Below are 12,588 nucleotides of genomic sequence, written 5' to 3'. Positions count from 1 at the left end.
TTTACCTAGTTGAGTCATCGATGGCGTCAAACATTTGGCTCAAAATGGTCAAAAATCAAAAGAACTTCTTGGTCAAAAATAGAGCTATTACATGGATGAAGTTGGTTCAAAAAAAGATGGAAAATGAATTTTGAATATTCCCATAGACTCCTGTATCACCTTCACAGAGCAGCCAAACTGGCTCTGACATGAAACAGAAAATAGAAACAGAAGTGGGAGGTCTCTGAAAGTGAAGGCAAGCAAAGCGTCATGAATTATTACCTGCTAAATGTCCCATTTACATTTCAGACCATTTTAAAAAATAAAGTAGAAAATAAAACCATTATTATATTAATGCTTATACTGGTTTTGCCACTAGAGCAAATAACTGCATCTTTGAAATCGTGTTTGACATGGTTTGTGGTTTGGTTTAACTTCATGCTGTAATGCCACATTGCAACCGCATGATCACACAAATGATCTTGCTACTCGCCCTCGTTTCCTGAGTAAGATTGTGGAACGCTGTGTTCGAATGGTCCGACAGCAGTGTGTATGCAGCAGCATTCAGTGATAATATCGCAGAAGATAAATGAGGCATGGCTTGTTGCCACCCATTCCTCTTTGCAGAGAGAACAGGAAGATAACAATAACAGAATGATGCAGGTTTAAGTTATTCATTAACACTGCCAAGAACATTTTTCAACACCAGTGACCAAAATGAGCCTGGTGTTGTTTGTGGTTCGAACTGATGTTGTCGCCACAGTAAATTAACCACTTTTTTGACAAGACATGAACCTGATGCAAGATGAGTCATTGCTGGGTAAACAGTGCAGTCATAACTGTAACGATAACAGGAGGATAATTAAAGAAAAGTATGCCAAGTTGGTCTACTGCTACTTCTGCTGTGCACATTTTGTTACAGCTAAACTATGAACGCTAATTACAAATTTTGACTCGAATAATTGTTGTTTTTCCTAGATTTCTCTCCGTTTCATATCGTAGCACAGAAAACCTTTACTTTTGTCCTTGCGCTTGCCTTTCACATCCTCTATGTGTTACAACTTGTAACATCAAACATTACACATAAAAGCCTTTCTGCGGCACTGGAAAGAGAAATGTGTTTCTCATTTCATGCTATTATCATATCACTGGACATGTCCACATGCAACTTTGTTCTGAAAACCGTGGATTCGGAGAGTAAATGAGCCACAGAGTCAGTAATTTGAGCTCTAATCCCACCGTAAGCCCTGATGGAGACTCAACTGTTTAGTGGAAATATTTACAAAGCCAGACATCATTCGGGGAAGGAAAGTGAACAAGATGTTGATAAAAATGACTGAATAATCCGTGTGTTCCTGTTTGTCTTGGCTTTGTTGGTTGCTATGTGATTATGAAGTATGCAAAAGAAAAAAAAAGGCTGAGAGGGAGAGAGAGAGTAAGTATCTGATAAAGGAAAGGAAGAAACTTTTTTTCAATAAAAAGGAAACATTAGTGCATCTTCTCATATACTGTGATGTCAAACATAACATACTACAGTTAAAAGGGGTAAACAACATTTTCCCCCCTAACGATATAACTTACTTTCAAACAAAAACAGAAAAAACACAAAAACATACACTTACACCTAATGAAGTGTGTTTTTCTTTTCAAAAAGAATTTGAATCACTTGTGCATTTCTTTAGTTTCAGTGATTTTGTTTAAACAATGAACACATTTAAAAAGAACTGATCTTTGAAAATTAAATATTCCATTTTTAAAACGTGCAGAATACCCTCAGAGAGAAGAAATCTTTATTGGTGAAAGCAATGCAGTGGTTTAGAATTACTGTGCACTAAATCATTTTTATGCTAAGGAGTAACCCCAGCTCCATCAACGCATAGCTGTTGGTTAAGCCTGGGTTCAGATGAGGGCTTATGATTGCGTCTTAATGGGTTTAGTGGGAACAAGGTGTCACAGAAAGCATTGGGGGATTAGCAGTTACAAAAATGTCTCCACCAGCCCAAAGTTTTTGAGTGAGCTGCTAATTTATCCGTCACCTGGGCAAACCGAAATCCTCTCAGTGCAAATTAAATTAACATGCAGTCAAACTTACCAGAGGTGCTGTAAAATAGACACCTGCTAATGATTTTGTGGTAAACTCCTGTTGGTGTTTCCAGGGTTAAAATGGTATTTGCTCCCACAAAGTTTCAGATTGATTTTCAAAGCGGGCTAGTGTGAAGTTTGACTAGAAGCTGGCCTTTTGGGCTCTTACTACAGCGGCTGTGATTTATCAACAAGCCAACCCTGATCTTCCACTGGTGGGGCTTCCCAGCCCTAAACAAACGTTTCCAAGTTTGTCTAAACCCAGGAGACCATTCGACTCTTAGGCAACAGGGCTGCATTGCGGTTAACCATCACTCTTTAAAACAAATCTTATAACGATCCATGCTGTGGCTGCTACAAAGGCGGCGGATTTGGATCAGAGCCACTGTTATGCTCAATGTCTGACCTCTGGTTCAAGCCTTACCCTTGCAACTTAAAGAACCAAAGCTCCGGCCCTAACTATCAAGCATCTTTCATACAAACAACAGAGGGCACCTGTGGAGCTCCAACAGAGACTGAGATGTGTTACCTAATTTTTACCTTTGGACCATATTCGGAAAAACAGTGACATGTGAGACTAAACTAAATCACTGCAGGTTTATCACCATTCAAAGCATGTTCTAACAGTTACGAGAAGGCTTTAATTAAGTGATCCATCGATTGCAAGAGAGGTTTCCCTGAAAATATCACAGAGTGTAAAGTTCTGGCACACTGTGCAGTAAATCCACACATGGACACAATGAGCAAGCATAATGAAACCATCTATCTTCTTGATACTAAAGTCTAGCATACAGAAGGAACTGACTGTCTTATAAATCTTTTTCATAACCCCAGCCAGTTTGATCCATGGAGTTATTAGGATCCAGATAAAATGCACCATGCTGTCTTTCTCATTCTTCCTTGTTGAGCATGGAGGTCCAGCTCAGACACTTGGCAGAAGATGTGAGGGAGATGAGACAAAGATGTGTAGCAAAGCAACAGGAGAAGAAGGTGAAGTTGTCTTGGGAACCACCCATTAAGTCCACCTCTGGAGCTGGCTCCATTTAATCCATAAAACTGGAGACCTAAAGTTATCTTGGTTAAGGATCTACAAGCACACAGGGAGGGCAGTGATGTTCGCACAGATACGCTTTGTGTCACCAAAAAAAAGAAGGCTGTGCAGAGAGAGACTGAGAGACAGACACCAAACTAATAAAAGCCATTTATATATTTATGCATGTGCATGTGTTTTGCATCTGTGCGTGATGTTGTTGACCAAACCCAAAGAGTCCGCACATGTTTGAACTGATTTGGGAGCGTGCATAAGTTTTGTTTTGTTTTTTTAAATTATTCCTAATATGTGGCCAGAGCCTTTTCCACTCATGTGTTGTTTTTGTGCATGTCTGTGTATGTGATTATGTAAACCAAATCCAAGATGGCACGAACAGAAAATCCCCAAATAGTATTTACAAGTTTGTGAGGTTTGTGTGTGTGCATTTATACGTCTGCTGGTGTGTGAGGGAGTGTGAGATAGTGAGGGGAACTCAGTGTTCAGCCAAGGACAACAAGAAGTTCCCTTTGGACAGAGGAGGCAGTCATGAATCAGGTGCGATACCTGTGACCCTGTGTTAGCAGAAGGCCAAAACAAACACACCCAAAGTAGAGCCGCACTCCAGCTAAACTTCTCTCTGTGTGGAAGTAATTACCGAGGTGTTGAAGTTGTCACTTTTCCTCTGCTGTTGAAAATGGATTCATGTAAATCTCTTACACAGAAACCCTTTCATTTCATAGGGTAACAGGCGCTAATGTTTTTTGAGACGTGCATTATCCTCAGTATACGTAGATGGTTAATGACACGCCTTTATATCAGAATAACAGGAGGCTTTCCTGTTCTATAATGTATGAATGAGCATTTCTTGCATGATAAGAAAGAGACATGAAGCTCTCGTTTACTGAGAGAATATATTTTGGAATGGCCAGCAATAGAGAGAAGTTTTGAAAAGTTGTGGCCTGACTGAATTTTGCCATCTCACCTGTGTATATCTCAAATCGTATATGTTCTAGAATGCTAGCAGTGTAAAACTGATGCTAATTATCTATTATCCCAACAAAGATGTAACAAATTCATTCAGTTTAAGTTTTGTTACTTTAAATTAGATGTCATTTGCTTTGTGTTATCTTCATTAACTAGATACCTAACACATCCAATCACTTGTTTACATTTATTAGAAATATGCTGTGCATTGACAGTACCGGTAATGATGTTGCAGTAACCTGAACCGTCTGCGTTTTACTGCTCGGACTGAAGCTGTAATTTCACCATGTCAGGACAAAGCTGCAACGGAGGTGTTTCAAGATGGTGTTTTTCATGGATGTGTCTAGAAGCAAATGTCTTGATTAATGTGCTGGTCTGAGCCAAAGTCCTGTTTGACAGTTATGAGTTCAAAGTTTCTCGGTTTACTAGGTATGGCGGGACAAGCCAAGTGTGACCTGCAGTGGGGCTGTATGGATCTGGACAAGACTCCCCTCCATCCCCATCAGGGGTGGCCAAGCGGACACAGTCATTTTACAGGAGAGGAGGCGAGTGTTGAGTTTCAGTGTCACACAAGGGAAACTCTTACAACTACACTCCTCAACCCCTGCCCTCCTCACCCTGTGTCCCTCAGCACCAGTATCCATTATGTCCCGATATACTCCCCACTCCTTTTCCGTCCCCCCATTGAGCTCTAGCTGCCATCTCATGGCCCAGTGCGCTCCCAGACCGTCCGTACTCTGTTTCACTGCTGTAAATGTCACCTGCCTTACACTCTCTCTTCTTTTCACAGAGTGTGCTTTATTCAGCCACCATTTAAAAAAGACCCCTGCTTGCATTTCATGTTTTCTCTTTTTTTAAAAACGTGCCAAAGGGCACTTTTCCTCCCTATCCTCCATAAAATATTGTAGAAGTCATACGATAACGCCTATATATTTCTGTGAATGTCAGATTTTATTTAGTCCCTGCTTTGAGACTGGATAGCTGTGAGTAATGCTCACGTGTTTTTTGCAAATCTTAATTTAAACTGTTAGTTTACATTTAGTTCTTTGAAGCCATTAGTGGAAATATAGCATTAAATTATGGGTTTTTTCCATTCATAACGCAGTTTTGTGAGTGTTAGGTCCACAAATAATAGCAATCATTTGTAAAAGTGCTTCATCCAGAAAGAGATATGTGTAATACTATCATATGACAGGGTGAAATTTTACAGTTTACATGTCAAGGTCTTCAATCAGATCATATCCCAAGATGATGTTCTGTGCATGACTCATGCTGGAAACACAGCAGCAAATGTGTCAGGCATCTTCATGCATTTCTAAAAATCATTATAGTAAGTCCTTGGTAGCAATCTGGGCAGAGGAATGTTGGACTACTAAACACTTACAATTGTGGATTTTGACTGAACATAACACAGTCACAGTTCTTCCATGATGCAAGGTCTATATTCTGTAGAGGCCATAAGGGACCTGGTCTGAAAGTGATGACAGCATGATTAATGCACACCTCCGTTCCCGCTCACACACTAACATCACATGCAAGCCCAAGTGGCTTGCTTAAGCAAAACTTAAGAAAGCTTAGAAAAGTAGCCAGTGTTCATCTGAAGATCACTGATAAGATAAGACACAGTTTGGCACTGACAATAACACTGAACTCATTATTTTAGGGATAATAACAGTGAAAACATTTTGGCAAGTTTGGTAATACATCATAGTAGAAGAAACTAGCCTTCAATTTATTTAGCTAACTGATTCTTCAGTCAAAAATTCAGATATCAGATAAAAGCAATTTGGCTAAAAAATAATCAGACAAAGAAGAAGTGAATATATTTAAATACATAAGTTGTGATAGAGAATTCAAAAGCTTAGTCCAAACTTTCTCATGATGTGATTCTGCAGAACTGATTACAATATTCACACGAAAGAAATCTGTCTTCTATTAGAACAACAGCACATCCCAACTGGGCTGCAAATGCTTCGCTGTCACGTATCATCCGCACCATCTGCCAATAACAAAATGAGCCCAAATACATCGACAGCCTAAAAAGCATTAAAACACTTTGTGGTTTTGTCATCCCTCAGCAGTCAAAATGAGTTTCTAAAGAGATGCAGTGATGTGAAGGAGCTCTTTCTCAAACCACCTTTGTTAACCTCACCACCTCTATTAATCTTCCGTGCACAGCTATAAAAGAGCCTGTGTGGAAAATGAAGAGGTTGTCTGAATTCAGTGCACGCCAGAGGCCAAGTGGTCAGTCAGGGTAAGAGGAAACTCGGGCTGGCATGCCGATTCAGTGCCAGTTACTGCCAATACAAGCTATCAGGCCACATAGACAAACACCTTGACAAACGGTTCCATACTGCGAGAGAGCATATCTGGACTGCCAAGTCTTACGGCAAACTAAGGGTAGCTTAATGGAAAGTGTGGACTAAAACAGCACACATGTGTTATTCTTACTCCACCTATAAATTTTGTCATCATGATGTATGAAATCCCATCAATTTTACATCAAGCAATACACCTTTTAGAACCATTCAGTCCTCACATTTATTGTTATAATGGGGAAAATTTGTATTTTTCATAACCATCTAATTAATTAAGTAACAATGTTAGCATGTTCCCTTCATTTAATCCATGATCAATGTATGTTTTTCTTACGGTTACATGCTATTTATCACGTAATTCACCGTAATGGTTTTTAAATATGATCTACTGAGAATTTGTATATACAAATAGAACAATGAATTGTAATGTAGACACTGTACAATTGCTTCATTTTATTTTGTCATTCATACACAGACGAGACAGTCTAAACTCAACAAAGATAGTAATGTAGCATTTGAATGTTTTGTTGTTTTTGTTGTTGTTTTGTATTATTTACATCTTACTCATGTGCAAATCTCAGACAAAGAGTTTGTCAAAGCACGCTGAGCAGTATGGTTTCCCTTTCTGCTCCTTGAAGATGCCCTGGCTGAGCTGCCGCAGACAAAAGGCACACACAAAGTGCTCGGGGTGAAACTTGCGATCCATCGCAGAGATGCAGCGGCCGATGATGGGCTTTCCGCAGCCACCGCACACAGTGCCTTGCCTGGAGTGAAAGTGAAGCGAGCAGAGGGGACGACCATTGAGCTCCATGAAAATTCCATCAGTGAAGGGCTTCAGGCAGTCCTGCGTAGAGGAAGAGGGGAAGTAGGGAGGATAGAACGTTATGTAAAATTAGGCATGGTGTTATGGAGGAAGAAGTTTAAACTTCCAACAGTTAAACTTTCTTGATTTTTCTATAACAGTTTCAATTAGACGCAGTGATGCCAAACCCAACCCACACGTCATACCCAACACTGCTTAACATACAGCAGAGTGATAACTTTTAGAGAGAAAGTAAAAGAATTTAAATCCATCATTCATTTTAAATGTCTACGATGTGAAGGGAAACCAAGCGCCTGGAAAATGGTTGACTGTTACAGCCAGATAATGAAGTGACGGCGCCACAAAATCACATGGCATGGACCTTTAATATGAAAACTAAAGGGGTGTTACAACTGTGTTTCTTTTAACAATCTGTTAATAACCGCTAAAGCATAATTGGAACCTACATGTACAGCACTGAATTTGATTATGGTCGTTTCTCTTGGCCGACACTTTGACTTGTCATACCGTAGCAGTAAAAGCACAGGTGTAACTCTTAACATCACCAGTGGCACTGTTCCATTTATTATGCACTGTGAGCAATGACTGTGGACCAGCATGAGCAGCTCCAAAGCCTTGGAACACCTGAGTGTCCATCAAAGGGCTGGTTTGCTCAGTGTTGGTGACAAAACAAACTAAAACAATAGATGTTGCGTCACAGTTTTAGCCTGATTTCATACAGATTACAGTCAAAATAAAGCAATTAATGACTAGCAAATGTGTGACGAGAATAACACTGTGACAGCCGTGTTAATGACTGCTCTTTCAGAGGAATTTCATCTGGGGCTTACAGGACGCAAATGACTCATGGTATGGAAACGTTTCTACTGTTGCTGTGAAAGAGAAAAAGTGGCGGGGAAGTTCAAGGGTCCTAAATTGTATGACCTGTTTTATTTATTTTTATCAGTAGGCTGATTAAAAAGTCTCCACCTTTGAGTGTCCACTTCATCCTTTTTTATGGAGTGTCTGACCTTCAGCCTGCTGGAATTAGTTTTAGGTTATTAGGTAGCAGGTACAACTGACCTTATTGATAATGACTGGTTTGTATAAAATAAGTAGTTGTAGTTGGTGTTTGTGATTAATGATTAGCTAAGATATGTTAATTATAATTTTAAGTGATAGGTATTAAGAAATAAAATGCCCTTTATATGTTTTATGGTCTGGTTTATGGACCTCATATTTCAGTACCTGCCAGAAAAACAATGAATACATTCTTAATATTACAGTTGCTCCTGCTTGTCTCTTTCTACTGAGGGCATTTTATGTTTTACACTTGCACATGTTAAGTAAAGCAGAGCTGCACATTGAACCATTTTTGACCAGATGCTACATACAGAAATAGATTTGAAGAGAATGTAAAAGATACCCACACTGAGGAATACACTTCCTTGATTTATCTGCATCATTTCTAACGGCAGAGTATTCATCAGGCATATGGTTTTCATCAGCGTTGAGGTCAAAATGTTGCAAATAAAGCTAACGTGCGGGTATCTTTTCTCATTTATTCTCAGGCTCGTATGCAAGCCAGAGCTGTGTGTGTGGTCTGAGGTAAGAGGCTCACTGCGCAGACGAAGCACTCTGGATGCCAGGTGCCATTGGCTGCAGTCAGGTAATTCTCCCGCACCGACTCCCCACAGCCTGAGCACTTTGGAGCAAAGAGGTAGTAGAAGTCCTTACAACAATATGGCTTCCCATCCTTCTCTAGGAAACCTAGGATAGGCATAAGATGCAGTGAGTTATTTGCTAAAGTTGTGGTTTCAATTGGAGAGAAATAATCCACAAATCTCTCACCTTCCGTTCCAAACAAGCCTCCGCAGTGTGCGCAGAAGAAGTGCTCTGGGTGCCAGGTCTGGTTCAGAGCTGTCACGATGTTCTAAAGCAGCCCAAAATATATCATAAATTTACTTCCTTTGAGGATTAGTAAGGTTTGTCTCATCTCACATGTTCAAATGTCAGGGAACACAAAAATGTGAATTGTGAAACACACAAAGTGGAACATAGAAGAAGCTGCATTAGTTTCTGATTAATGACTTTGGTCTGCAGCAGAATCCCAGTATGGTTTTGTGTTTTCTCTATTAGGATGACATGTGGGATATGTTGAGAAAAACTGATTACATACTACTGTATGTCATCATCCAATCTTCAAAAGATTATTGTGTAAATAAATTGATGTACTATATGACAGGACAAATTATAGCTTAAATCAAACAACAGCGCAGCTGAATTTGAGTGACATTTAGATACCAGAGACTTCCAGATTGGTATTTTGGTCATTTTCTATGTGCATTTTCCACCAAAGTGAATTCATTAAAACATGAAATTTCATCCTTTAGTGGAGATCATATTAACACCTATTTTTATTTTAATCTTACTTTCTATGCAGAGGCAGGGTTATATATGAATACGGTTCTCCTCACCTGCATAATAGGCCCCTTGCAATAGGCACAGCGTGGTGAGAAGAGCTGATGGTAGTCTTTGTCACAGTACGGCCGTCCGTCTCTCTCAAAGAAGCCTGTGGTGCTCAGCTCCATCTTACACACCGCACACACAAAGTGTTCAGGGTGCCACACTTCACCCAGTGCTGTGATCATCTGGAGAAAGGAAATGTCAGTGAAAGAGGGAACAAGAGGTTTTGATCTCTTTCATCTTGTTTGAATTTCCACAATTTGGTACCAGTGTGACAAATTCTCTTCTTTGTGTCCTGTAGGTCCAGATTGTACCTTTCCTACAATGCATTTGTTGCAGGAAGCACAGTGGCCCTTGGCTGTGGTCCGTACACCGATCTTCTCCAAGTCAGTGCTCAACCCTCCCAGCAGGTCATCTATCATATCCGTTTTCTTTCTTTGCGTTGTGGCTTTTCCATCTGAAGCCGCTGGAGTGTTGCTGCTGCTGCTCGCCTGTTTTCCACCTTCCGTTTGCTTTTTTTGTGTAAGTGATGGTGGGTCAGTTGGAGGTTCTAGATCCTAAATTATGGTACAAAATGTAGGAATAACAGTTTTATGTACATATTTCCTCAAAATATATTAGCTGTCTATTATATTTATTTTATATTTAATCAGAGTATTTTTAATGTTTAAGAACAAAAATGCTTATTGGTCCAAGAGCTTGAGTCTGATATAAGTACAATGCTGCCCTCTGTTGTTAACCATGTCATTTTACTAATGTTTGAAAATAGATAGACGTAGTTTTTCAGGCTTCACACTAAAATAAATAAGCTCAAAGGGGCAACACAGATTACTTTCAATATTTATAAAATATGTATTTCCACACTGGGGTAGTACTAACCCCTTCAGCTAGACCCATCAGGTCTTGCAAGATTGAGTCCAGCTCCTGAGTCGGTGAGTCAGGTTCCACAAAAGCTGGCACGGGAGTTGGAACATCACTAAATCCCAGAGAGGAAAAACACGAATGTTTTAAAATGCAAAACTGACATCCTGTAACATCATTAATAATTGAAATGGTTGCATTTCTGAACCATAGCAAAAATATAACTGGAAATTCTTAACCTTTTAGACCTTAAGAAAATAAAGCACATCTACATAAAGGCCAGAATATGCTGAAGAACAATGCTTTCATTTTCATTGTATTTGCTCTCCTCTTTTTGGGTGTGGTCTGAATGAAAGAAAAACCTTAGCATTAAAATGTTAAAAGGAAATACATAAATTAATTAAAATGTATTATTTAAATTATTAAGCTAATGATCTTCATGCAGCACCACTATGAATCGAGTTCAACTTTGAACTTCACCTGTACACATTTGAGGAGTTTGAGGCTTTTCCATTTTTGGTAGTTCCAACACAAACTTCACTTGGCACCTGCGAACACAACCAACATATACTGAAGTTTCTGTACTTAAAGAAATTAAATTACATGTTAGGTTTTAAGTTGTTTTCTTTAGAATTCCAGGTTCATCTACAAATGAAACGGGGGATAAAGCAGAAACAGGATAAGCTCATGATTAATGAGTTTTGTCTTTTTACTTCTCTTTTTGTTGCATCATTGCTCTTTTTCTCAGGGACGCTGTCTGAACCCGCTGGATTCAGGGCCAGCTCCTCTAACAGCAAATCTGCGGCAGGACACACACACAATAAATCTTTAAACCTCAGAAAAAATACTCATGCAACCAAATATGCATATTACATAACGTTTGTACGGCACACATTGCTCTTTCACACTGATTGTCCTTTGTGGGTGTTAACTGTTAGACTGTATGCATATAATTTATGTATAGTGAAATATTTTCTATGAAGTAAGTTACAGTGGATTTCAATACACAGATCAAGATGCTAGCAGACTAAGGTTGCTCATGCAACTTGCGTTCCTCAGGAAGTGAGGGCATACCACATTGCAGAAGTGAAACTTGTGATAATGTTGCAAGAATCTGGTGACATTTGTTACAACAAATACAACACTCCTTCACACAGGGCAAACCACACATCTAGGGAAATGGGAAGCTTTGTATGAGTAAGTATTTTACATAGAAGTAGCAAAAAAGACAAAGGTTCATTTTAAAAAGTTAAAGACACGACTTTAACTTTCAATGTCAGTAAGTCAGTAAAGATCGTCATCTTCAAACATCATCGCACCTCAGAAAAATATTTTTTGACATTGTGAAATTAAAACAATTTTTCTTTTTTGTCTTACCTTTTGACCGTCACCCTTATTTCATTTCCAGTATGCGAATTAAACGACTTCGTTAAGACTTGTAAAATTCTACTGTATTCTAAATGTTACACTGTATTTGATTTGTAGTGAATCGCTACATGTAGAGCCCTACGAATCAGAGGTAAAACACAAGAACCGTGGTATACAAATTCCTTCTAATGAGCTGGATCATTGAGTACATTAAATATTGTACTTAGAGTCTGCTGTATAAATCAGTCTGAGAACACACAAGACTGTGGTAATACTCCATAAGCACTGGCTGTGCTTGATGTCATGGTGTCAACACACCAACTCCTGATTTTGCTAACAGTTTCGACCTCAGTTTAAATTGTACCATCGATTAGTTTGAGGACATTCATGAAGGTAAAACATGACAGAAAGTTCTTACCGAGCTCATCCATTTTGGTTCCTTCTGACAGCATAAAACTTGAATGTGAGTGGGTGGCTCTTTTTCTTTTCTTTGTGTGTGTGTGTGTGTGTGTGTGTCTGCTGGTTAGTTGCTAAGGCAACTGAACTCATGTCTGATCTGATCAAAACCGTCGCTTCCTGTGAGGAAGGTGTGTTTTCGGTTGCTGCTGTGTGAAGAATTGTCAGTAGCTAGGAGGAGGTTTGACTATTTCCTGAAGATGAAAACAGTGAGAGTTTTAAAGCAGTGCAGGTGTGATACC

General features: G+C 39.3%; 2 protein-coding genes across 2 annotated transcripts in view; both read right to left on the bottom strand.

Moving 5' to 3' along the window:
• The window catches only part of trabd2b (TraB domain containing 2B), an 81,243-nt gene extending 81,068 nt beyond the window's left edge, over window positions 1–175 (bottom strand). The window contains exon 1 of the mRNA XM_040052726.1: window positions 6–175. The gene's annotated coding sequence lies outside the window, so the exon portion shown is untranslated. The remainder of the gene's footprint in view (window positions 1–5) is intronic.
• Window positions 176–5,888: 5,713 nt separating this feature from the next.
• lpxn (leupaxin) lies at window positions 5,889–12,563 on the bottom strand. Its single transcript, XM_040052728.1, has 9 exons — window positions 12,309–12,563; window positions 11,236–11,321; window positions 11,003–11,070; window positions 10,541–10,637; window positions 9,976–10,218; window positions 9,673–9,846; window positions 9,047–9,128; window positions 8,817–8,965; window positions 5,889–7,237 (listed from the first exon to the last, which is right to left on the bottom strand). Exons 1-9 carry the CDS (start codon window positions 12,340–12,342, stop codon window positions 6,971–6,973), a joined length of 1,200 nt encoding a protein of 399 aa, XP_039908662.1. The 5' UTR covers window positions 12,343–12,563; the 3' UTR covers window positions 5,889–6,970.
• Window positions 12,564–12,588: the final 25 nt, after the last annotated feature.

Source organism: Simochromis diagramma, unplaced genomic scaffold (assembly GCF_900408965.1).
Source record: "Simochromis diagramma unplaced genomic scaffold, fSimDia1.1 OVJJ01000419.1, whole genome shotgun sequence".
Taxonomy (NCBI): Eukaryota; Metazoa; Chordata; class Actinopteri; order Cichliformes; family Cichlidae; genus Simochromis; species Simochromis diagramma.
Note: the sequence above shows the minus strand (reverse complement) of the source record. Positions and strands in the feature narration are given on the sequence as shown.